This window comes from Budorcas taxicolor, chromosome 14 (assembly GCF_023091745.1).
Source record: "Budorcas taxicolor isolate Tak-1 chromosome 14, Takin1.1, whole genome shotgun sequence".
NCBI classification, from domain to species: domain Eukaryota; kingdom Metazoa; phylum Chordata; class Mammalia; order Artiodactyla; family Bovidae; genus Budorcas; species Budorcas taxicolor.
Window position 1 is genome coordinate 28,841,429 of NC_068923.1, and position 26,763 is coordinate 28,868,191.

The window sequence follows — 26,763 nt, forward strand, 5'->3', positions numbered from 1 at the left end:
ACTTTCCCATAATCCTGCAACTTACTGAACTCGGCATCTCGCTGCAGGATACGCCCCCGAACTCTCCCTAATTACGTATTTGGCTGCTTGCAATAGTGACTTGGCTCTGCAGTCCTGATAGCAGAGAACGGGCCTCTTGGAAGCCTGCAGCAGCAACAGCAGTAGAGGCAGTTTTCCCGCCCTACCGAGCGCTCCCTAGTTGCAAGGTACTGCGCTAATCGTGCCACCGTGCAAGTCCCCGAAGCCGACGGCTGCACCCTCCGTGCCGGGCGCTCGCAGCCATTGTGGTGTGGGCGCTCGGCCAGCCGCGTGCTGACACTCCCTCTCGGCTCTGCGACCCGCGGCCCAGGGGAGGCGGGGGGCGGGTGCTCGGCGGAGGAGGCTCCCGCGGGGATTGGATCTTCCCCGCACCGCCCGCGCGCCTGCCGGCTCTATTCTGCGGCCGGCGCCCCACGCGCCTCCCGGGCACGCGCTCCCAGCCCCGCCCGCGTGCGGCGGCCGCGCGGCCCCGTAAGCGCGCCCTCCCCGCGCCTCCCCGCGGACGCAAGGCCGCGAGCGCGCGTGCGCCCCTGCGAACGTCCGCAAGAGCCGAGCTGTAGCGAGCGCTGGGGCTGGGCGCGCAGGACAGAAAAGGAGGCGGCGGCCGCGGCTGCTAGCAACAGATCAGGGCTCCGCGGGCAGACCCGATCTGCTCTTGGGCGATTTTTTTTTGTTTCATTTCAGAAACATCAGTTAAATTAGAAAATCTTGCATTTTGAAATGGCGCTGGCCCCTGGTCAGCGGGCGATTTTCTCTGCTTCAAGATGGGCTTTGCCGTTTCTGTCGTGGGCACCAGTGGTGGCCTGATTGTCAGTCTTCTCCGGGCATTTTTAAGGCCAGGAGCGGAGCGCTGCCTGTAGGCGCCCTACGGAGCGGGTTGGCTTTAAAAATATTTTAGTATTATTTTGGGCAGAGAACAGTCGATCTCGGGCATTTCGTCCTCTTTGCAGAAGAGGCTGCGAGTCGGAGGTGGGTCACTCGGACGGTGAAATTCCTCCCGGGGTGAGAGATCCCCGGCCCCGCGCACAGTCCAGGCGGCTCCAAGTGTGTGTCCTGCCCCTGCCCGCGCCGGGAAAATGGAGGCTGTGATTGAGAAGGAATGCAGCGCGCTCGGAGGCCTCTTCCAGACCATCATTAGCGACATGAAGGTAGGACGCCGGGTGAGCGGCTGCGGCCGCCGCTGCGCTCTGACCTCTTCGCGCGTCTTCGCCTCCGCCCCGGGCCAGCCGCCCGGCCCTTGCCTGCGCCGTGGCCGCCGGCCACCTGCGAGAGCGCTCCGGCCCGGGTGTCACCTGCTCACCCGGGGCGCCGCTCTGGGTTCTGCTGGGTCACCGAGCGGACGGCTTCTCTTGGTGGGGGCGAGGGGTGGGTGGGGAGCGGTATCTGATGGTCCCTGCCCGCTCCCGCTCATTGTCCCAGGGGACCGCATCATCTCATTTCCCTGGGGGCCCGGGGCCCTGGCTCCAAGTTTTCCATTGTCTGTCGCTGGTCTGAGTGTCTGCGACCCGCAGGGGGTGGATGCTTGGGCGGACACCTGATTCCCCGGGGTACGGGAGGGGGCGCCTGGCGCGGTGGTGGGGAGAGGGGAGGGGCTCTGCCCAGCTGTGAGAAGGAGCCCCTCAGCCCGAGAGACTGGGAGGGAGACCTCCCTCTCGCTCGTGGGCTTTCAGGTCCACCTGGGGGCGATCTGAGCAAATTAGGTATTAATTAGGCTCTTCCAAAGCTGGTTAGGGTTTGCATGCCTCCCCTCGGCCCTCCCCTGGGGCGTGGAGCAGAAGTTCCCAGAGCAGTCTTGCGGGGGACCCCACGTCCCCAGACTGAGGCTCCCAGCCCGAAGGCGGGACTGGGGCATCTTAACTGTATCCCCGACCCGCCTAACACGCACAGACACCAGGTTTTCTCTTGGAAGGATTGTGAAGACTCTGTGTGTGTGTCTGTGTCTGTGTGTGTCTGTGTGTGTGTGTGTCTGTGTGTGTGTGTGTGTGTGTGCGCGCGCGCGTGCCCGCCCGCGTGCCCGCCCGCGCGCGCGTGAGTGTGTGTGATGGGGGCGGGGAACAACACCCAGGCTTTTTCCTGCGAAGGGTGGGACTGGGGATAACCTGCTCCTTGAATGTGGATTTTCTGTGCATAGAGATAGACCAGGGCCCTGTGTTACTAATCGAAAGGAAATATAACCAGCCGCGCGAGCTGGCTGGAGGTGGGAATTGGGGGCGGTGGGGGGAATTTTTTTTTTTCATGTGTATTTAGGGAGCTTCTCTTTGGCTCTAGCCCAGCCCCAGTTTGCCTCAACAGATCCGGGGAGGTGGTGTTTAATTAAAAGCTCTGCTTCCAAAACGAGTGGGCAGGTTTGGAAAGCTGTGCAGCGAGTGGGTGTGGACAGCCCCTCTTCAGCCGCTGCCTGCACGTCTGGAGGTGCTTTTGTCTGTTGAAATGTAAGGTTTGGAGAGGGTTTCCGCCTGGGAGATGGACTTTGGGAAGGAATGCTCAGCTGTCATGGCCTGTTTTCTCCTCTAAGCACCAACTGCCACCTCACCCAGGGTGAACTTTGCCAAGGTGCCTGCGTCCTGGTCTGGTCCATTTTGAAATCCTCCTGCAGAGCCTGTGCCTTTTGTCAGAAATTGACATTCGTGGAGCATTCTGTTCAGCGACCTCGCTTGCCCAGGAATGCCTCTAATCCAGCCCCTTGGAATTAGATGGATTATGTCCTGTTCAAAGACAGCCCTTTCATTCCTTTGCCCCCAACCCCCACTGAATAATTGAGACAAAGCTTGGTTCCCTCTGTGGACTCTGCAATATTTCTTGTTAAGTGAAATATACAGGCCTTGTAATCAAACAAGATTTGGTTGAAGGCACACGTGGATTATGATCACCAGGGGAAGAATTTGAGATGGGTTGGGAGAACTGCTTGTGTGTTTTGGAGGAGAGAAATGGATGTTTCTAGTCCCTCTGTATAACGTGGACCCAGTGACCTAACCCATGTCCCCACTGCAGTCTCAGTGTGTTCACACCTGATTTTTTTCTCCTCTTTGTTCATTAATCCAGAATCCAGGCTCAGTTCTTATGGGTTGGAACCCCAAGCCCTTCGAAAGTAACCCACTTCAGGGCGGGCGCCCATGCTTTCCGCCTGGTGTGTCCTGGCTGCCCTGCAGTGCCTTTTGGCCGGGGATGGGTGCTAACGTGGCGTGCTTCTCCTTCCACAAGATTCCAGTTAAAAATAAAGACTTATTTAATACCCTTTGAGTGCTGGATCTATAGTTTGTGGTTCTTGAGCTCTTTCTCTGAATTGAGTCGGGTTTGTTCAACATCCTGTTGGGAAGACATTTATTTTAAAGGTTTATTTTGTTTTGTCAGTCAAAGGTTTTCAAAGTGAAGTGGAGTGGAAGATGAAAACATGCCTTGAGATCTGCAGAATTTCAGACTTTTGGGGAGTAGAGAGATAAGGGAAAAAGGGGGGTTGTCTAATTTCCATGATTGTTTATGCCTAAGACAGTTGCAAAGTGTTTTTCAAGGAGTTTTCTTTGGAAAAGACTTCTTCGTGGATTAGAAGGCAGTGACATTTTAAAGGGGAATTTTAAAATTTGGGCATGTAGTGTTGTGTGGTATGCTTATGCATGAAGTTGTCAGCAGTAAAAGTCACTTTTTAATATCTGAAGTGGGCTGTCTTTCTAAGGACCTGCTTATCCTCCTTTTTCCTTGAACTCCCACAATACGTTTATGACGCTTGTGGTCCCCTTTCTGTTTGCTGTGAAGGACACATATACGTTTTGGAAGCTCATTTGAAATGCCATCTTGAGAACATTTTTAGGTTATTTTCTCAGAAGTGATGTTAAAGTGGGGTGAGGAAAGGGTAAGGAAAAAAAATTTTTGTTTTAAAGTAGCATTTGATTCTCCAAAATGTACAGCAACACAGGAAGGGAGTCAATTTCCTCTTTGGAGAAAAAAAAGAAAACAACAAAAAATGGAGTAATTTCAAGGCCTAGCCCCATCCATCTTCCCAAACCAAAGAACCTCAAGACATGGAAAAGCTGGGGAGGATTCTTTCTGCTTTCTTCTAACGATCCTTCATCTGGCTAAGTCCTGGGCTGTCAGGGTGTGCGTTGTATCCTTTTCAGGGGGACAGGAGCAGTGAAGAAACCCTTCATTTTCTTCCACTGGGATCCCACAGCAGCTGTTAAATAACTTATTGATTCCTTGATGAGAGGAAACCTTGTGTTTTTTCCCTTTCTTCCACCCTACTGTGGTGGTCACTAATGAATGGTGGTGTGCAAAATCGCTTACTGGCTGCCTTTCCACATAAATCAAGTCATCTGATGTGAGCTGGTCCCAGAGGGAAGGAGAGACAGGATTCATGTGGCTGGAGGCACGGGCCCGTCGGCTGTTCGTCTAGGGGAACTGTAGCTTGGAAGCAACTGTGGAAGGCCAGATGACTGACTTCTGGTGTTTCAGCCCTGTTGACTAAATTAGTTGATCCTGAAATCTTTTTGGAATTTCTCTCCAAGTCCCAAGAAACACAGCTAATGCTTCAAACAGCAGATCTGTGCCATTACTTTCCTTAAAATTGAGCTGTGACACGTAACATTAGTTTCAGGTGTACAACGAACTGACCTAAGATTTGTATTTGAAAATCTTTTTAGTTAAGTAATTGAACCGGCATGTAGAATTCGGTGATGTTTGGAAAGCTTCTAAGACCAGGAGACCCTGGCCAAACTTGAGGTCAGTTCACTCTGTTGATGTCTGTCTTTTTTTAATAATTAACTTAGTTAAAAAAACAAGAAGTTGGATGCTAAAATCACATATTTTCCTCTGCTTTGTTGCTCAAGAGTCAGCATGTTAGGAGCTGTGTGGGGCCCGAATGCAGGGAGAACTTTGTACTGGATTGGAGAGTATGTTTGGGGTTATATAATGTGACTGGGGGTGAAAGAATACCCAACCCCACCTTGAGTTCCCCACCCACGTCTCACTTTAGACAGGGGTGTCCTGTTACCAGCACCTGTGCCGAGCAGAATAGGGGCCTTGTTCAATTTTCTTCCACTGCCCCCCACCTCTGTTTGCCACCAGTATCCTCCTCTCCTAAATTCTACCTAAAATTAGACCTGCTAAAGGGACTTCTTGAATTCCATGGAAATCTTTTGTGGTTCGAAGACACATCATGCTATTTTCCCTTACTTATCACAAGATCAAGAATGTGAGCAGTGAATCCAGGGCTGGATAATGATTTCAGGGTTTTCTCCGCCACCCCCCACCTCTTACTGTTTTGTTTTGGGGTTGCTGTCAGACAAGAGGCTCACTTCCTCAGGGTTTGTTGAAGCCCTGCTGTGTGGAAGGCCTTTTGCTGGGCGGTGGAGGGGCCAAGGCTGCCCTTCGAGAGCTGCTTGTCCAGTTCAATTCAATATGGTGGCCGTAAAGGAGGGGCTGGTAGTTCAGCCTGGGAAAGGACATTGGTCAGCCCCTGTCGGACTTCCGTTTGACTCTTTCAAAAGAAGGGGAAAAAAAAAAGTTTTCTCTAGAAAGATACTGAAAGTCCACCCAAGGCCTCCGCCAGTGGCCTGGTCTCTGAGGGAGGTGGGCTGCTCTGTAAATGGTGACATGCAAAGACAGACAAGCCAAGCCCTTGTAAAGTACAGATGGGCCCCACGTTGCTTTTTCTCTTGGCAAATGGCTGTGTTTGCCCAGGCTTTTACAGCTTCCTCAGTATAGGCCTCTGGGAGAAGGAAGAGAAGTGAAGATGTCATAAAACCGGCAGCAGGAAACTGCCGGGAATGGTGCCTGTTCAGAGATACAGGGTTTGCTCTCTGTAGATCAATCTCCGAGGGTTTTTAGGTGTAATTTTTCTTGTTCCAGTTTGGGAAGAAGTCTTTTTTTTGGTCTTGGTTTGAGCGTCTCTGTGGGGGAGAATCCCTTATACATCATATTTAACCAGATTGTTTAAAACTTGTTTGATTCTATGAACCTTTGTATTCTGAGATCCTAGTTGGTAATGAGTTGAGAGAAGGTCATTCTTAGTCACAGTCTGCATGGAAGGTAGGCTGACTTTGAATTTTGCCCAGTTCAGCGATCACTTAGTTCTTTCTTTTTTCCAATTTTTATTTATATTTTTTAAGAGAGTAATTTTATTTATGTTATGGCCATGCCATGTGGTATGTGGGATATTCCTGACCAGGGATTGAACCCATGTCCCTTAAGTGGAAGTGTGGAGACTTAACCACTGAACTGCCAGGAAAGTCCCATCATTTAGTTCTTATGAGAGTAACGTGTACTCACAGTCCTACAGTATTGATCAAGCATTGGTGTCGTCACAAGTGTTGAGCTTGATGCTGTATTTTCAGCAAGTAAAGATACAGGGTCCCTAGTTCAGTTTGTATTTCAGAGAGACAGTGAACAATTTTTTGCTACAAGTATGTCCCATGCATACTCTGCTGCTGACCTTTTAGCCTTCAAACTCTTTTTGCCTCTTGGGGTAGAGAGAAAGAAAAAACTAAAACAGTGTCAATTTGGCCAGCTCACTTGAGGTCTTTAAAGTGCTTGGAGGGTGAAAAGGTTGAAACTATTGATTCATTAGGCTCTTTATCTGTAATTTTCATCTAGGCCCTTTCCATCTTCCCAGGGATGAGCAAGAGCTGGCCAGATTCCTTCTATAGCAAGACCATTTAGATATTCAGATCGGGTATGGGAAAATGAGATCCTTTTGAGTTTGCCATTACTTCTCGGAACTGCCTTCAGGACACTTTCCCCTAAAACCCACACCTTTGCAAAAACAGAGAAATACCTCTCCCCGAGCCAAACAAAAGCTACAGGGCAGGTTCAGCTGCGTAGGACAGCAGACAGGCCACATTTGGGACCCTGAGAGGGAACCGTGATGCCTGAAGCCGTTTAACTCAGATTTTCAGATCGCACTGCTGATATGTCCTTATTAAGTAGCAAACTGGAGAGACAAATGGAATAAATTAATTGGATGAGCACTGAGGAAGCGCATTGTATTTGACTGCAAAGGTTTTCCCTTGAATGAGCTGGAGACTGTGGAAGGGTTCATCTGAGTCTGTATCACGCACACACATACGTGTTACAATCACACCCCCCCGCCCCCCCCTCCCCCCCACCAGATAAAGCCAACCCCCTCAACATTATTAGTGTTTCTTACATCTTAGCCCAGGGAAGACCTTGGCTTGGGGCTGTGTCATTTGCTGCTTCCCAGTTGAAGATGTTCTGGGGTGCCACCTGGCATACAGGTGCTCTGTGTTTATTTGGGTTCCCCTGGTGGCTCAGTGGTAAAGAATCCTTGTGCCAATCAGGAGACTCAGGTTTGATCCCTGGGTCAGGAAGATCCCCTAGAGAAGGAAATGGCAACCCACTCCAGTATTCTTGGCTGGGAAATCCCATGGTCAGAAAAGCCTGGCGGGGCTGCAGTCCATGAGGTCGCAAAAGAGTTGGACAAGACTCAGCCACTAGACAACAGCAACTGTATTTATTGCACCTAGTGAACAGGGGGCTGGAAGGGACTCAGTGAGAATCTATTATGTGCCAGGATTTCCTGTCATCCTCCTCACATCACCCCCACGTTAAAGTTGAGAAAATTGAGACTTTGAGTTGGTCATTTGTTTAACGCCTTGGTGAGGCAGACTGGCATTCAGACCTTGGTCTATTTGACCCTAAAGCTGGAGCTTTTAGAGCATGCCTAAGGTAGAGAGGGGGCTGTGGATGAGTTTCTAGAAGGCAGCATTTCACTTGCCTGAGTCCCGCAGGAGAACCTAGCAAGGAATCGGGGTCACATAGCAGCTCCTGCAGCCCAGAGCCAGCCTGGGGGTGTGAACCTGAGCTGAGACTCTGGGAGGACTCAGGGCGGAGGGAGCGGAGATGGGGGTGGGAGGCTCCCATCTGGCTGTCACTTTTGTGGAGATGGTTTAATTTGTAATAGATCAACATGTTGTGGCTTCCCTGATCCTCCTCCTTACCAGTCTTCTCTGATACAACCTATCTTTCTCTCTCCTCCCCTCCTCCTGGCTTCCTAGAAGGGAAAGTTACCCCCAATCTTGGCTTCTGTCCTTGTCCCCATACACAGCCCCTATGGTCTTCTCCATGACTGACCAGAGGGCCACCTTTATATGTCCATGGAGCCCATTGGTCCCTGAGGTTGGGTGACTATGCTTGTCGGTACCCTCAATTACATGAATTAAGTAAATTTACCCAAAGTTCAGTAGCTCCTCAATGAGAACACCTTGCCTTGAATTCACTTTGTGTCCAGCCCTGGAACTCTCTTGTAAAAGGACTTTCTGTATTGAATTATTTCCTTGTCACCCTCCAGTTGGGTTGAGTCGGTCAAGCCCGTGGCAAGACTGTGTTTGGGGGAAGTTGATGGAATTCACCAAGAAAACCTCCCTTCTGTGCCGATTTCTTGGCATATATGACCTCCATCATAGTGTCTAAGTGGTTTTTCTTTTCCTGTCTAGTTTAAGTGGGTGGAAGAAAAAAAAAATCAATGGAGTGCCTTTTGAGCTCTGTGTCTTTTTATTTGCTTTCTTTCCCTTGAAGAATTTGGCCAGCAGTGAAAGTATTAGCTGGGTCAGCACCAGCCGCCTCCCAAGTCCTAGAGGTGGATGGTGGGTTTGGCCTGAGCCTCGCTTCCCCACCACCTCCCCCAGGCAGGGGTCTGCAGGGGGCGGAGGGGTGGGTCTGGCCAGAGGAGGAAGAGGTAGTTTTGTGCCCCTTTTGGTAGAACGGACAAGGCTACAGCGATGAATGCGTTGGATTCCTTGGGAGCCATAAGACACTGATACCTGGGACCCTACTCCCCAGAGGGTCTGATTCAGTGCCTCTGGGGTACACCCTGGGCTTTAGGATTTTTTAAAGTACCCCCAGCTATACACAGTCTGAGCACCCTTGACATGTTTTCTCAACCTTGCCTGAGTAAAAGTGTCTTTCCATGGTGACACAGCAATGAGAATCTACTTAACACTACCCAACATCAGGATGGTCAATGTTGTGTATTTACTACAGTTAACAAAAATAAATTTATAGTGAAACATTAAAGTGAATAAATTTAAAAAAATAGCAACAGGAAAAAAGCATCTTTAGAATCCTTGGGTGTTTTTAGTTGATCCGTAATAGTCCTGTCCAGTACGATTTTATATTATCATGGAAGTCGTCAGATACACTAAGCACTAGCCTCATGTGACTCTTGAGCACTTGAAGTGTGGCTTGTGCAACCGAGGAACTGATTTTTAAATTTTATTTACTTGCAATTTGTTTCAAGAGTTATGTGGCTGATGGCTACCATATTGGATAGCATGGATCTAAAACATGGCATCCAAGTGGAAACAGTGCTTGCTCAGCAGCACAGCTCCCTGCCCACATCCTATTCATTCTGGCCACACCATTGCCCCTAAACCCCTTCTATGGAAATTCTGGAGCTACTGCTGAACTTGGAGGCAGAGAGGTGGTTTTGTCGCTAAGTCGTGTCCAACTTTTGCCACCCCATGGACAGAGGAGCCTGATAGTCTACAGTCCATGGGATTCTCCAGGCTAGAATACTGGAGTAGGTTGCCATTTCCTTCTCCACAGGGAGAAGGAAATGGCAGAGAGATTTGGTTTTAAATCCTGTGGGCCAATTTCTTCATCTCTCTGAGCCTCATTTTCCTCTTCTATGAAATGGGTCTCATAAAGTGCCCATCTTTACAGTGTTGTTGTGGGGATTCTGAAATGAGATTGTATTTGTTAAAGGGCTTTGCACCATGTCTGACTAAGATGTTCGCTGAGGTTATATTCTGTCTTGCAGATCTGGGAATGAAGTGTTCTGTAGTTTTGAAATCAGTAATTATCTCCACCACTTCTTAGGGCAAACAAGACCCCACCCTTTACTGAGCTGTATTTAGAACTTGCAAATGAAGTTGCAGGAAATGGAGAAGTTGAATTTTTTTTTTTTTTTCCTTCTTACTAGGTATATAAATCACTCCTAAGTTCATTATAACCTCATCTGGCTCAGCAGGGCCTATTGGCATTTCTCTATTTGCAAATCTTCTGTAAAGGTAGGGAAGACCCGGGTGCCTGGCTGAGGTCCTCAGGGCCTTTAATGCTTAAAATAAAAAAGCCTTTTACACCAGTGTAAGGAGAGATGGTTGCTTTGTACCGGCCATCTTTTCCTGTCCACCTTGTTTGAGTTGCGCCTTCTTTTTCTGAAGTGAGCACCCTGAGAAGCAGTCTCATTTGCCTCTAGTCTCCGTTTTACCAACAGCTTTGTACTGGCTTCTGTCCCTTCCCGAGACTTGGCCATGTTTCGGTTCTTCCTACCTGCCTACTGGGGCTTCGCCGGTAGCTCAGCTGGAAAGGAATCCGCCTGCAATGCAGGAGACCCTGGTTCGATTCCTGGGTTGGGAAGATCTGCTGGAGAAGGGAACAGTTCCCCACTCCAGTATTCTGGCCTGGAGAATTCCATGGACTGTATTGTCCAGGGGGTGGCAAAGAGTCGGACACAACTGAGCAACTTTCACTTTCGCTATCTGCCTGCTAGCTGTCTATGGCCCACCAGTCTTAGCCAGGCCTTCGGGCCTCCCAATGATTGACTGTAGTGAAGTGGCCTGCTCTGTGCCCCGTGTCCCCCAATCTGCATCCCCTGGCTTCTTTGAACACTTCCTGTGCTCTTCATTCTTGCTGTTGTCCCACTTGGAGGACCTTCTCTGCCATGTTTTGCATTACTGAGATCTTTCTCATCCTTCAAGGCCTCACCAGAAAGGTCGCTCATTTCTCCATCCTCCCCTTTCTATCACATCAGGCACTCTTGGGCATTTTTCCACATGCATGTTGATTCTACCTGTACTCACTGCATGCTGCCTTAAGTGGTTGCCCTTGGACTGCCACTTCCTAGCTCTATTACTCTGGGCACATTACTCTTGTTCCCTGAGCCTTGATTTTCTTACCTGTAAAATGGGTGGAGTAATAGTCTCCTATTAAAGTTGTGGTGGATTAAAAGAGAAAGTATATGCAAAGGGCTTAGCATGAAGAGATAAAATGCTCTTATGTCTGAAAGTGAAAGTTGCTCAGTCTTGTCCGACTCTTTGCAACCCCATGGACTGTCCATGGAATTCTCTAGGCCAGTATACTGGAGTGGGTAGCCTTTCCCGTCTCCAGGGGATCTTCCCAACCCAGGGATCGAACCCAGGACTTCCACATTGCAGGCAGATTCTTTACCAGCTGAGCCACAAGGGAACCCAGAAATCTGATAATTTCTAGCAGAGTACCCTGCCCACAGTGGTACTCAGATGTTTCTGAAAATACAAGAAACCTGCACCTTTGCTTTGATAATGCAATAGAGACAAGATTGAAATGCTTTTCAATTTTCAGCATGTAAATAATTTGAGAGAATGCGGTACACATATTCAATACGACAAAGTATTGAAAAGTGCCTGCTCTCTGCCAGGCACTGCTGCGGGGGGAGGCGGGTAGAAATACATCCGTGACCTTGCCCGAAAGTTGTTTAGTCTAGAGGAGTCACAGACAAGTAACTGGAAATCAGTGTGATCAGTGCCATGATAGATGTCAGCATGAGATTTTGAGAGGGGCCAGGGGAAGACCTCTGATTCTCATTTGGAGCTGGGAGACAGAACCAGGGGGAGGGTATTGGTACAGGTACAAAACCTTCCCCCGGGTTTTATTTTACTTCCTTAACAAGCATTTGTATGGTACAACCAGGCACTATACTAGTGCTTTACAGAGACTGTTAATCCTCCCAGCAACCCAGGAAGGTAGTTACAAATGCATCTATCAGTGAGGGAGTTATTGCCATAATTCCCATTTTACAGATGGAAAACTGAACTGCAGAGTGGGTAAGCCATTTGCCGCCATCATGCAACTAAGGAGAGGAACAGCTGGGAGTTGAGCCCAGGCAGTGTGGCTCCAGAGTCTGTGCCCTTAATCCACAGGGCTGAGCTGTCTCTTACAGCATTTTAGGATTTCCTTTTCAGATTCCTTAGTGGGTATAAATCAGTGATCACTTCGATCATCATCCTACTGATAACTTTAGGACTCAGGACGAACCAGATAAAGCAGTGAAAATCTAGGCCCTCCTCTGAGCTGCGCCTCCCTTTATTTCAGGAGGGAGTTGGACCCGCCAACAACGTGAAATCATTGGGCTGCTGACTCGTCCACAGAAGGAAGTGTGTGGGGCGCAGGCGGGGTGTGGTTCACAAGGGTCTGACATGGTTGTCCGAGGTGACAACCACATGACACGTTTGTTTTGCTGGAGAACCCCCGCCTCCGTCAGGGTCTCCCCCGTAACAGCTCTGCAGCCCACAGGATCGCACAACAGGAAAGAGGGGCCGTGTAGGGGAGGCAGTTGGAATGGCGGCAAGATTAGTTCCCAGGAAGACCTCTAAGTCTCACTTCTGAGGCCCGGCTTGCTGCAGCCCGGCGGCAGCTGAGCGCAAGGCCATTAAGGAAGTCTTTGAGTTTGGTTTAATGGTCCCTCTTTGTTTTGAAGTGATTGTTTACTGAACCTTCAAAGCCCGCTCTCCAGCAGGATGTGATCTGGGACCTGGATAATTGGATGAAGCACCCCAATAGGAAGCAAGTAGTGGGGAGCAGGGCCAGGAGGAGACAGCCGATGGCCAGGCTCTTGGCATCCGGGCCCTGGGAGACTCTGAGCCACTCCTGGGGGCGGGGGGTCATCCTGCCACCAGGAGTAGACCTGGAGCCAGGGTCCCTGGGAACCTGGCCTCTTTGATGTTGGGCTGGCCTTAATTAGGGACACGCTAATTAAATCATGGAGAAGGAAGCTTTCCCCTACATTTAGCATGAAGCGTTAGCAAATGTTTTGAGAGCGTTTCTCGAGGGATTACTTCTCTAAGATTATGCAAGTAATTGGAAGTTAATGGAAGAAAAAAAAAAACCTGGAGACCTCAGGTTAGTAAAAAATAAAAGTCACCCATAACCACTTGATTCCAAAGTGGGTTATGGACACACCTTTCAGAGGAAGGCTATTGCAGCCTTTCTCCTGCCAGAAATTTTTTTTTCCACTTAGCTTTTCACTTAACGCTTTCCGTGCTTGTAATTAGAAGCCGGGTTAGTTTTAATGGCTGTGTGGTGGTCCGTTGTTTTGTTCATAGTTAACTGATTTAGTTGACACCTATTGGAGGACCTGCTGTGGGTCAGGTTCTGTGTTAGGTGCTGAGGGGTGTGTGTGTGCTAAGTCACTTCAGTCTTGTCTGACTCTTTGTGACCCCATGGACTGTAGCCCTCCAGGCTCCTCTGTTCATGGGGATTCTCCAAGCAAGAATACTGGAGTGGGTTGCCGATTTCTCCAGGGGATCTTCCTGACTTAGGGATTGAACCTGCGTCTCCTGCATTGCAAGTGGACTCTTTACCTTCTGAGCCACCTGGGAAGCTGTAAGTGCTGAGGACACAGCAGTTAACCAAATGGACTCAGCTCTCGGTCCTCTTGGGTCTTACATTCTAGTGGACAAGGGATGGGCGTCTGGGACAGACAAACTGAGTAAGTCAGTTATGTTGTATATTAGAAGAAGTGTGTGTGATAGAGCAGGCCCCCTGTGGTTGTTTTTAAATAGGGTGGTTGGGGAAGCCTCACCTCAAAGAGAAGGTGACATTTGGGCGATAACTTATGAAGTATGTGGACATCAAAGAAATAATGAGTGTTCCAGGCACGGAAAGAGCATGTGCAAAGGCCCTGAGTCAGGAGCCCAGTTCCATAGTGATTTGTGATCAGGCTGTGTCCAGTGTTTCACCTTGAGCAGCTCTTCTGCAAATAGATCCTTGCAGTTACACCTTGATTTACATTGGCGGTTTCCCCAGAAAGATTTATCCTGAGTCAAAGGCACATACGTCCAAGGCTTTTTTGAAACCCGTTGCCAAATGCCTTTCAGAAAATGTGTGTCTGTTCACATTCCCCTGTGCAGGTGGTTATCACTGGGGATTACTCCTATAGGAGCATGGCCTGTACATCAGGACTGAGAAATCGCTGAGGCCACAGTATCCAAGGCCTCAGACGGCTGTGGCCTGTTGTCTAGAGTGATGAGTCTCAGATCTGTGTGTGGTTTTGGCCATCAGATCGTGAGTGTCCCCTGGGGAATGTGTTAAGTGCAGACCCCTGGGCCCCACCCCCAGGGATCTGGTTGTGTTGATTTGGGGCTGGTTGTAGGCATCTGTAGGTTTAGCAGGCATTCCCTGGTGGTGAGTCTCTGGGAGCTTGTGCTGGGAGTCTTCCTTGGGTAAGAAGAGGTGGAGGTGGCTCCTGGGCCTCCCTGAGCCACCACAAGCCTCCTCTGCAGCTTGTGGAGTGGGTGGGATCTCCCTGCTCTTCCCCCCCCTCAACTCTCGTCCCTCAGATCATACCTTCCTGGGATGTCTTCCAGGTGAACAAAGTGACTCATGTCTGAATGTAGCATGATCTCCTGTGCTTCCTATCCTTGGCTAATTCTTTTTCTTTTGCAGGGAAGGCTTCCTCCCGTCCTTTCTTTCCCCCTCTTCTTCCAGGCTTCCCAGGTGGTACTAGTGGTAAAGAATTTGCCTGCCAAAGCAGGAGACACAAGAAGTGTGGGTTAGATCCCTGGGTCAGGAAGATTCCCCTGGAGTAGGAAATGGCTATCCACTCCAGTGTTCTTGACTGGAGAATCCCATGGAGAGAGGAGCCTGGTGGGCCACAGTCATTTAGGACCCCGGTGAGGAATCACTCCCGTCCAGAAGTTTGTACCAGTTGCACCTTCCAGGGCTTTGTATCTAGAGTGTGGTGCCCTCTGGGATCAGTGGCTTACACAGCAGCATTCCTCAATACTTTGGCTTCTTCTAAGCACCACCCGGTGCCTGTGCATAGCACTGTTGGTCACTCAGTCGTGTCCGACTCTTGCCACCCCATGGACTGTAGCCTACCAGGCTCCTCTGTCCATGGCGTTCTCTAGGCAAGAATACTGGAGTGGGTAGCCAGTCATTCCCTTTTCCAGGGAATCTTCCTGACCCAAGGATCGAAGCCAGGTCTCTTGTATTGTGGGCAGATTCTTTACTGTTTGATCCACCAGGGAAGCCCAACCTGTGCATAGTAGGTGCTCATGAAACGTCCGAGTCTGGGTGGCCTTGGACGTGACTCATTAAAATGGCAGTTGCTAGCATTTCTGGAGTTCAAGGCACTAGTCACCCTTCTGCAGCCTCCTTTTCTTTGACTTACCCTCCTTAGCACCCTTTGAGGAGGGGACTACCATGGTCATCGTTTACAGATGAAAATGAAGTGTCACCGGATGTAGGTCTGGGGAGATCTGAAGCTGGGCAGCCACCCAGCAGACCACACTGATCCTTTTAGACACTGGGTATGGCTACTCATCAGGGCCTTCTATCCAGGCAGAGAGATGGACATTCAGTGGAAAGACACTAAAAAGAGAATAATGACTGTAGACGTAACAGGCACAGCCCTTTTTGGTTGTTCCTGCCCAGGTGTTATTCCTAGCAGCCAGGGTGGGGTTTGGGGCTTGTGGAGTTTGGTGGGAGGGAAAATCTGTTGAAGTGGGAGGTGCCAGCATCCATGAAGTGTGCACAGAGCTGTAAGGTTCTTTTCATAGGCATTTTTATTGCTGGTGAGCTTGGGTAGGTGGGCGAGGGTGGGCGTGTAAGGAGGCAACCGCTGATTATCCGCAAGGCTGTCATCCACTTGATGGACAGGGGTAATTAGTGGATTAGGCAAGCCCCAGTCAGAAAATAAAAGCCCACGAATGGTTTTATGGTGGAGGGGCTTACGCAGATCCTTTCATCAGAGGACCTTGGGAGCCCTTCATCTTGCTGGATGAGGTGGGGAAGGGTGGCTTTGGGGACAAAGCTGTGACAGGTACCCACTTCTGGAAGTCAAAGATTCCTGCCTCATGCTTTAAGAAGCGTGGAGTCCAGTGGTGCTCCTGCTTTGGTCAGAAACTTCCTCTTGAAGCTTTGTTTTTGTTTCCCTGAAGGCTGAGCTCACCTAGGGGTGTCCCTGGAAGAAGGGGAGGGATGCTGTGGACTGTACCCCTCACACTCACCCTGGGGAGGCACCTGGTGGCAGGGCTGGGGATGGAAGCCTGGAGAGATGCTCGGGATAGGCTCCCCCACCTCCTGGTAGAAGCCGATTAGGTCCACTGTCCACAGGAAACCTGAAGATGCGACAGAATCAGCCATAATCACACCGCTGATGGTGGTGACTCAACATTTCCGGTGTGTGTCTATCTGGTGTGTGATGTTTTCTGCACAAAGGGCTTTTCTTTTATGTTTTATTTTTCACGTGGTTGTGGATCCTGACCATTTCTAAGGTGACATTACAGCTCTCCCAGGTCCTTTGCAGTTGTAATCAGGGGTTATTTGTTTGGGGAGCCCTTGCTCCCCACCCTACTTTATCTGGTTTACTTATTGTTGTTCAGTCACTAAGTTGTATCCTATTCTTTGTGACCTCATGGACTGCAGCATGCCAGGCTTCCCTGCCTTTGACAGTCTCCCGGAGTTTGCTCACACTCACGTCCACTGAGTCGATGATGCCATCGAACCATCTCATCCTCTGTCGGTCGTCCCCTTCTCCTCCTGCCTTCAGTCTTTGCCAGCTTCGGGTCTTTTCCAATGAGTCGGCTCTTCGCATCAGGTGGCCAAAGTATTAGAGCTTTAGCAGCAGTCCTTCCAATGAATATTCAGGGTTGATTTCCTTTAGGACTGACTGGTTTGATCTTCTTACTGTCCAAGGGACTCTCAAGAGTCTTCTCCAGCACCACAATTCAAAAGCGTCAATTCTTTGGCTTTTACTGAACCCAGATATAAAGCAGGATCCAGCCTGCGTACTGGGCTTCCTGCAGCCCTAGGGCCGGGTCTGTGTATCTTGCTGCTTGCTCTTTCCAGAGTCAGGGTAGTGCTTGGAGGGGCAGATCAGGGGTCACATTTCAGCCTAGAGTGCTAAGATGCAGCCTCTCTGGCCCTAGGTTTCTTCAGCTGTGGGATAACAGCAGCACCTGCCTCATGGGGTTTTTTTGAACATATAGTAAAAGTGTGTATCAAGCTGTGCCCCTGCAAGTGTGGTTTATGGACCGGCAGCCTCAGCATCACTCAGATGAAAGATAGAACATCCAGGCCCCACCTCAGACCAAGAGATTCAGAAACTGCATTTTTGCAAGATCTCCAGATGATAGTATTGTCAGTTAATGTTGGAGACGTGCTGGTCTGTTTACGAGGCATCTAGCGGCTGTTCAGAACATGGTGAGGTGTATCGATGAGGGTGGTGACAGTGGTGCTTATCAAGGTGAAAAGGGGTTTGGGAGATGGCCTGTCCAGTCACGTGTCTAGAACTTGGGTTCTCATCGGCCATAGCCGCTGGCCAGCCAGCTCTCTCTGGAACCTGACTCCCTGTAACTTGTCCCTGCTGGTCCCTATTTCTTTTTCAGCTGAGGCAAGTCCTCCTTCCTCCTGAGAGTCCCCTTGGGTCTCTGGCTCCTATCAAATGGCCCTTCCTCTGATCCAGGCTCCGGGCTCCTCTGTGTTCCCCAAGCGGCAGCCCTGGTGTCTCATTCCCTCAGCTGTCCCCGAGGCTCCGCTGTCACGTGGGCCGGGCTGGGAGAGGTGGAGGCTGCATTATTCATGGGGCACTGTGAACTAGCCGGGCTGGGAAGTTACAGTTTTTTTCTTCTGCTCTATATGGGGTGCCATCCCTGGCCTCTGATTTATACAAAGCAAACTAGAACCCCAAGCCAGCAAGTGGCCTGCCCAGCCGTTTGGCTGTGGGATAAGTGGAGGAGAGGATAGGGACTCCGTATCCCCAGAGCTCAAGTCTGGGCTGGGAAGATCCCCTGGAGAAGGAAACAGCAGCCCACTCCAGCGTTCTTGCCTGGAGAATCGCGTGGACAGAGAGCTTGGCCACAGTCCACAGGGCCACAAAGAGTTGGACACAACTGAAGCAACTTAGCACACACCCAGGGCAGCCCGCTTGTCTGTCTGCTCAAGTGGTCAACAAACTCTTGGGGAATTGACCGAGATAGGTAGGCCTTTTTCTCAGAAGTGAGAAGATGACTTTATTCTCCTCCCCACCCCCCAGGGGACCAGGCTGCCTTCAGGCATGTGATTGGGTCGCCAGGTTCTCTTGTTGCCGTACTGGTTTGGGGTTCATGTCACCCGCCATTTGAATGAAGCCCCATTTGTAGTTCAACCCTGGACCTTGCCCTAGGCAGCTGCCCACGCTCTCCCTGTCCGTCCTGCCATCTCCTGCTTCTCCCAGCGTCAGTGTGCCACTCTGGTGTCCCTTGGAGGAGCCCACATGTGTCCTCCCTGTCTCCCTGTCTTTGTCCCTGTTACTGGAAATACTTTCCCTTCTTCCTTCCGTTTTTCTGTCCTCAAGCCCACAGTTCAGTGGGGAAAACCTAGGCTCAGAGAAGTGAACTGTGTGATGTGAGGGAAGCCGGTGGGGAAGGGGGGTCCCAGGATACTTTGCAGGAGGTGACATTTGAACTGGGTGCTGATGGCTGAGTAGGAGTTTTCCAGATTGTTGAATGCCCCCGGAGGTTAGAAGAGAGAACAGCCGGTGTGGGGTGGGGGCTCGGGGTGGGGGTGGGGGTCTGTGTGGTGGGTACCTGCCTGTGGCTGTAGACTTAGAGCCTGTCTTCAGGCAGGCCCCGTCTCTCTCCCTGTAGGAAGTGGGCAAGGTCAGGCGGCTTGCTAAAAAGAGTCCTCCCCATGTTTGCAAACACAGCAGTTTCCAGCAACAAGGGTCTCTCCTTTCTCCCAGAACCTGGTGTGATCTGAGTTCTATTCTCAACAAACTGCCAAGGCTTCAAAACCTCCCTGCCCTCCCCCCATCCCTCGGCACCCCCAAAGAAATTCAAGAAGGAGATTCCAGAAGGAGAGTCTCGTTTCCCTTCGCCCATGACTTTGTACTTGGCGGAACCCATGTGCTCGGCAGAAGTCTTGTTTTCCTTGAGTTTGGTCTGTCTGGAAAGCTGTGAAACCTGTCTGTGTTGTCTGGTGAGCTCCACAGTGGGGTCTCTGTTGAGACTTTCTCGTAGTTTTGAGGATGCGTCCCTGGGGGTTCCTTAAACATGAATAGAGCCCCTCCAGACACAATGTCAAGAGACAGCTTTCTGGGGTTTCTTAGTGGGCAGCGCAGATTAGAAATTTAAGGACCACACTGGACTTGCTTTCTACAAGGCCTCTCAGTGCCTACGGTGCCTTGATTGGCAAATTTCTCCTGAAATTCGAGTCTGCTCCCCTTTACCCAGCCTTGTTGTCTAGAACAACCCAGGGCTTTTTTTCTCTCAGTAACCTTTTCATTTTCCAAGTCCCTTCTTCATTCCCTCCAATCTTTTGAATTTTTGTAGTAAAACTATTTTCAGGTGGGTAGAAACTTTTTTTTTCCTTGAAAAAAACTTAAAAAAAAAAACAACAACAAATCTGGAACAACCCAACATCACCTTGCCTTTTAAATTTTAATAACGTTTACACACTTACTTTTCTCAACAAGGAGGTTTTTGTCTTCTGTTCTTAGAAGTTCTTTTTTTTTTTTTAGAATCCATTAAATTATATATTGCCTAAAACAGGTGGGCCTGATACTCTTTGATAGACTGTCAAATATCTAGGCTGTCAAATATCATTAAGTCGGGAGAGAGTGGCTGTTGGCAGCCTTCATCTGGCAGAGTGGGTGTTCGTAGGCGGAGAGCTGGGTGCTGTACCCCCTAATTGCAGCGGGGACCCTCCTTTTGTTGCTAATTTGGTAAAGATTGAAATGAGGCTCCAGCAGTTGTTTTCAGGCACATGCGTCTGGGGTTTGAGTACTCCGTCCGCCTTGTACTAGGAGCGGCAGAGCCGCTGGCAGACACTGTGTCCCGCTGTCTCTCCCCATGTCTGCGTTACCTATGGGGAACTCAGGGTGCACAGTTGGCTCTGTTCTTAGAGGGATCACAGCCTGGGTGGACCCTCTGACCTCAGGAGTGTTTTGTGGCCACACTGTATAGCTTGTGGGATCTTAGTTCCCAGACCAGGAATCGAACCCCCAACCTCCCGCCCTTGCAGTGGAGGCACAGAGTCTTAACCACTGGACCCCCAGGGAAGTTCCAACCTGCAGAGTTGTAAACATCTCTCCCAGCATCCCGAAGGAGATTCTTGGGAGCCTGCAGACGCTCGGATCAAACCTGTCAAAGGTTATTGAGCCCTTACGGAGTGCCTGGCACTGCTCTGGGTACTTGGGATGACTGACCTCACCTCCTCCTTGCACCAATCTGGGGCAGTGGTGACTGATGCTTGCCGAAGTCAGACCACCTGCCCGCTGTCATGTGGCAGGTGGGGAGAGCTGAGATTCTAGCCAGCAGATTGGCCCCTGGCGTTTGTGTTCCTGACTTCTTTCCTACATTCTTTCAGTGTTCCGTGATGTCAGTGTTCAGTAATGGTGATGGAATTATAACTTTTTATTGTTGACCATTGTAAAGAGCTGGCCTGAGAGTTCAAGCGACATCCCCCCTCCGGCATCGTTCACTGCCAGGGCCATGGCTAGAACTCAGGATTTGGTGCTCCCGCCATTCCGGTAAATACTGTGGATCATCTCGGTGACCTTCTGCGGGGGTTCCGTGGATAGGAGTGGTTGGTGTTGGAGAGAGGGGGCCTAGTTCTCATGTCCTGTGTGCAGATGGGAGATGCTAGTTGCTTTGACTGGAAGTTGATGCTCAGTGTCTGTGAACATCCTCAGGCTTTTCGTAAAGCTCCTCATGCTGTCTTGTCTACCAGAAAGGGAAGGACTAGCTAGATGAGGCTATAATTGGTTGGTAACGCTCTCATGTTCTGAAGGATGCTGAAGTCCATCTGAACAGAGATCTCTAGTGCCCGGCCAGAGGACTCTGATCTTGGTCCTTACCTCTAATTACCTGGATGTAGATATATTAATAGAAGGCATGTTCCTATTTGGTACTGATAACAAAATGGTAAATGCTATAGGTGGGATTCCCCATAATGTCTTAATGGACCTGGAAAGGTAGCCTGAGCCCTTAGAGGTTCCATTCAAAAACAAACAAAGTTATGCTCTTGGGTAAAGAGACCCCTTGGGGCACAGAGCTGGGATGGAGGCTAAGTGGTTTAGCAGATGATGACCAGACCTGTGCATGAGTGTTGGTGTCAGTAGCTCAGATGTAGCTGTCAAAGGACTTCTGCCAGGAGCCAGTCAGGCAGACTCCCTGGCCTGGTGCAGCTCAGTGTCCCACGGGAGCACATTGCCACTTGGAGGAATAAATCCAGAGTGTGCAGTTGGGCTGAGCAGGTCCCCAGCACACAGACGCAGAATTGATGGATGTGATCTAGCAGTCCGGGTGAAACAGATTCTAGGGGCTGTGTGGATTGTAAATTCACGGTGCTGTTATTGCCAGAACCACTAATTTGATCTTAAATTTTTTTAAGTGTAGTGGTGACTACCTTGTTTTCATAAAAATGATGTATGACCCTATTTAAAAGAAAAAAAAGAACAGGAAACTATAGCATGGAGGAAAGTACAAACAGGAACACAACACATTGGTCCAATCTCAGCTCCCAGAAACATTCCATTTTAATGTTTGGTAGATGGTTTCCTGACATCTTGCGCATTTTCAGACAGACTTGATAGCTTGAGAAATATCTTGTTCAGCCACTCATGCCCAGTTCTTTGTGACGCCATGGACTGCAGCACGCCAGGCTTCCCTGTCTATCAACAACTCCCGGAGCTTGCTCAAATTCATGTCCATCGAGTAGGTGATGCCATCCAACCATCTCATCCTCTGCCGCCCCCTTCTCCTCCTGCCTTCAATCTTTCCCAGCATCAGGGTCTTTTCCAATGAGTCAGCTCTTTGCATCAAGTGGCCAAAGTATTGGAGCTTCAGCATCTGTCCTTCCAATGAATATTCATGGTTGATTTAAGACTCAAAATATATAAATAAACACACTTTTAGAACAGACGTTCTGTGCAGCATATTTTCAAAATAATAATTATTTAATTACCTTAAGAGAACTGAAATTGAAATGAAGTAATACTGAAGAAATTGCTGAGCTTCAGATAACTGTTTCTTCGCTAGAAGAAACGCATTTCTCAGACATTCCTCTGAAGCAGTGGTTCTTCACCAGGGGGGATTTTGCCCCATAGGAACAATGTCTGGGGGCATTTTGTCACATCAGGTGACGTCCGTGAGTGTTACTGACGTCTAGTGAGTGGAGTAGCTGCTGAACATCCTGTAATGCACAAAACAGCCCCCCACCTCCATCTTGACAAAAAAAAAAAATTAGCTCAAAATGTCAGTGGTGGCAAGGTTAAGAAAGTGTGCTCTTAAAAGAGTAAGGGGATGTATGGAGAGAGTAACATGGAAACATACATTACCTGTAAATAGATAGCCAATGGGAATTTGCTGTATGACTCAGGGAATTCAAACTGGGACTCTGTGACAACCTAGAGGGGTGGGATGGGGTGGGAGGTGGGAGGGAGGTTCAAGAGGGAGGAGACATATGTATACCTGCGGCTAATTCATGTTGATGTTTGACAGAAACCAACAAAATTCTGTAAAACCATTATCCTTCAATTAAAAAATAAATTCAAAATTTTGAAAAAGATACAGTATAAATAACTATATTTCAATAAAAATAAATAATAACTGAAATAAAGAATAAGGGGGGAGGAGATTATTAAAATTATTTGGGAAAAAAATTAGAAAGCTGAAATCATTATGTTTTAACTCAGTTTCAGTTTTAGTCTATTTTGATGGGACTTATTTTTTTCTTTTTTCTTTTTTCCTGAGCATAGCTTTAATTGGAAGATTTTAGTGTATTTAACAGAAGTCCACAGCTCTCACGGAAGGCCCCACTGTTCTGTGCTCCAGGCTAGCTGGGGATTGATGGGCTTCTATAATAAAAAATGAGATGATTCACTGTATTACAGTTTCTCCATCCTCTCTCCTTAATGACAAAATCAAGAGGTGTCATATGTTATTTTTACCTTGTCAAGGTTCATAACATTTATATTCTATCCTGCAACCGTAATCCGCCAGATGTTTAGAGGTGGTTCCATGTCTGAATGATTCAGTGCCAGACACTGCTTCTCTAACCACGGCTTCCTCTTTGGGCTTATTTTGCTCTAACTCTTAGTTGGTTACCTGATCTTGTTGTTGTTGTTGTTCAGTTGTTAAGTCGTGTCCGACTCTTTGCGGCCCCAGACACTGCAGCATGCCAGGCTTCCCTGTCCTTACTGTCTCCTGGAGTTTGTTCAGGTTCGTGTCCATCGAGTTCTATGGAAGACACTGCTTCTCTAACCACAGCTTCCTCTTCTCTGGGTTTATTTTGCACTGACTCTTGGTTGGTTACCTGATCTTAGTGTACTGTTAATGTGCTATGTTAGACCCCACTCTAGTTTGCCCCAGCCAGAACTGCACCTGCAGTTTAGGGTTTGTCTCAAGCAACATACTTAGAGGGCTTCCCTGGTGGCTCAGATGGTAAAGAGTCCATCTGCATTGCGGGAGACCTGGGTTCGATCCCTGGGTTGGGAAGACTCCCTGGAGAAGGGAATGGCAACCCACTCCAGTGTTCTTGCTGGGAGAATCCCATGGACAGAGGAGCCTGGTGGGCTGCAGTCCATAGGGTTGCAAGGAGTCGGACACGACTGAGCGACTAAGCACACGCACATCCTATACTTAGAAGAGTAGAGAATAATGGAGTATCCCCAAGACACTGTGGGGATGTGAGACAGGGTCCCGTGTAGCGATGGAGTTGCGGTTGAGAGCTGAAAGAAGGAATGCTGTGAATGAATGTGCTGGTTGTCCTTAGTTCTTTGAAAAGATGGATGTGGAAGCAGTATTGATTTAACTCTGTGGATTCCTAGGTTAGGAGTAAGACTGCGTGGATAGAAAGGAAAGCTTGGCTGATGTAGGTAGGTTGCCATGGAAGGTGACGAGTGTCCTGTTAGCTGTACTACGCTGGGAAACCACCTATAACCATGTAGTATGTAGATGCTGGTCTCAAGCCATCAGCTGAGCAGCTATGTTTAGGTAACTTCCCAACCTTGAGATTCTGCTAGACTAATGATGTACTGTTCGCTTGGTTGCCCAGTCACGTCCAACTCTTTGTGACCCCGTGGACTGTAACCCGCCAAGCTCCTCTGTCCATGGGGCTTCTCCAGGCAAGAATACCAGAGTGGGCTGCCATGCCCTCCTCTAGGGGATCTTCCAAACCCAGGGATCGAACCCAGGTGTCCCACATTGCAGGAAGATTCCTTACCATCCAATGCTTGCCAGGAGCCTCCTGTCCTGGAGAGGAGCTGCAAACACTCTGGTTCCCTCCTCCCTGCCTTCTGGGATAAGGAGGAGAACAGCCAGAGGCATGATCAGGTGGTTCAGGGTAGAGTCTTACATGTTCCACACATCTAGAATTTGGACCCACCTATCATTGGAGTTGGGTGTGCTACCAATGTCTTCATCAGATATCTATCACAGCTGGACTTACTGATTGATGGCTTTGTTTTGTTGTAGGGGAGTTATCCGGTTTGGGAAGATTTCATTAACAAAGCCGGAAAACTGCAGTCCCAGCTTCGGTAAGTAGAAGCATGTCATCTCCAAGAAAATGGCAGCAGCCTTAGACAAAGGATGCAAGAACAGGGACCCAAGAGTTGAACTAGGGTTACTTTTGGAAGTCTTACAGGTAGAGGAGCATGCAGTGGCATTGCCACTTACTAGCCATGTGTCCTGACCACTGATTGCTATATGTGAAATCAACTCATATCTGCTCTGCCTCCTTCCACTGGAATTTTGAAGGTCAAATGAAAAGTCAGTTATATGTAAGGTAGTCATGGATGACATATAAAGAGTGTTCCCTACATGCCAGGTATATGGTAACAGTTAAATCTCATGACCCCAAGAGGTAAGTATAGTTGTTATCCCATTTTGCTGATGAAAAAACTGAGGCACAGATAAGCTGAATTACTTACCCAAATTCACACAGCTAGTAAATGAGAGAGCAGGGAATTGAACTGAGGCAATCTGGCTCCGCAGTTCATTCTGCTTCCTGCCTATCCTTACAGAGTTTAAAGCTTAGTTTGTATAATTCCATTTCCATGAATTGTCATAAAATGCAAATCTGTAGAGACAGATGGAGACTAGTGGTTTCCTGGGGCTAGGAGTGGGAAAGGAGGTTGACTGCAAATGGCCATGAGGGACCTTGTTGGGGTGATGGAAATATTCTAAAACTGGATTGTGGTGGTATTTGCATAGCTCTGAATTTACTGAAAAATTGTTAACTTACACACCTAAAAAGGGTGAACTTTATGGTATACAAATTATGTCTCAATAAAGCTGTTTTAAAACAATGAGATCTAATGCTAATCTGCTCTAAGGGGCTATTATTATTGCCTCATCATGTGCTTGTTAATACATCATTTGACGTACAGTAGAAAATAAGGCAACGTCTTCTGGTTAAAGCCATATGCTTTTAAAAGCAGTGGGGAGAGGGGTGTGATTGCACTTAGTGGGTGCTTCAGGAGAGCTGGGACATTTGAAAAAGAGGTTGTTTTCATGACCCTGGTCATGGCTGTGGGGGTGACGTGGGTTGGTTTGGGTGTATGGGGATGGTTTTCCAGAGAACAAAGCAGGTAGGTGTTTTCTGGGGTAAGAAACTATGTGGATGACAGACAGAGGAAGGGGGAGTAACATGAAGTTCTTTAGGACTTTGCCTATTGACCCCAGGGGTTCCTGCCCAGAACTTTGGCCACAGGACTGGGCATTCCCTGGCTCCCCTGTAGGTTAGGAGAGAACTTGAGAGATGTGGAAATTTCCCAGTCCATTATTCAGCTTCGTGGGGCCTGGGGTTTCCAGAGTGATGAGTGGGCATTCAGATGGACCATGGGCTTCAGAGTATGGCCCTTTTGCTGCTTGTTGAGTCCTTTGCCATTTCTTTGCTTAAGAACCTATGATTACTTTGTCTTGGATCAGATCCAACCTACTCTTCTCGGATTGTAAGACCCTCTCCCCCAACTCTACCGCCATCATGGTTCGTTCCAAATAGGTTCATTTCAAACCTCCTGTAGGAGGTTGCCTCCTGTTGTAAAACATGTAAGTACAACCCCTCCCCCCACACTCTTCTTATCTGGCCTCATTTAATTGGCTGGCAGGTTTTCAGGGTTGACCAGGGAAAAGATGCTCTTCTCCTTTTACCAATGAAGCAGCTAAAACTTAAATACCTGATTGGCTGTCTTAAACATACAGAATAAGACTTAAAGCAATCTTATCCCCACTGGTACAAAGTACATTATAATATATTGGGGTTGGTCAAAAAATTCATTCAGGATTTTCTGTTACAGCTTATGGAAAAACCCAAATGAACGTTTTGGCCAACGCTGTATAGATAGAATATCCATATTATATATATAAAGTGTTAGTTGCTCAGTCATGTCCAGCTCTCTGTGACCCCATGGACTATAGCCTGCCAGGCTCCTCTGTCTATGGAGTTTTTCCAGGCAAGAAAACTGGAGTGGGTTTACCATTCTCTTCTCCAGGGGATCTTCCTGACCCAGGGATCGAACCCAGGTCTCCTGCATTGCAGACAGATTCTTTACCTTCTGAGCCACCAGGGAAGCCCTGTGTGTATGTGTGTGTGTACATATATGTTAAACAATAGGCCCCATGAGGCAGAGACCATTTCTTTATTTTGTCAAGCTACTAGTACCTGGTTGAGAGCACCATGGGAAGCTCAAGCCCGTGGTTTAATTTTCTGTATTAAGAGAGTGGATGAGGATAAGACCAGAGAAGAGGCAGA

General features: G+C 48.8%; 1 protein-coding gene across 8 annotated transcripts in view; it reads left to right on the top strand.

The window, feature by feature from the left end:
* The first annotated feature begins 670 nt into the window (after positions 1–670).
* The window catches only part of MTSS1 (MTSS I-BAR domain containing 1), a 161,096-nt gene continuing 135,003 nt past the window's right edge, over positions 671–26,763 (top strand). For 7 of the 8 annotated variants that reach the window (XM_052651621.1, XM_052651618.1, XM_052651622.1 and 4 more), the window contains exons 1-2: positions 671–1,187; positions 24,486–24,547. In XM_052651621.1, the coding sequence (XP_052507581.1) occupies positions 1,116–1,187; positions 24,486–24,547 (134 nt within the window). In that variant the 5' untranslated portion in view covers positions 671–1,115. The remainder of the gene's footprint in view (positions 1,188–24,485; positions 24,548–26,763) is intronic. The other variant, XM_052651619.1, reaches the window with a different exon arrangement.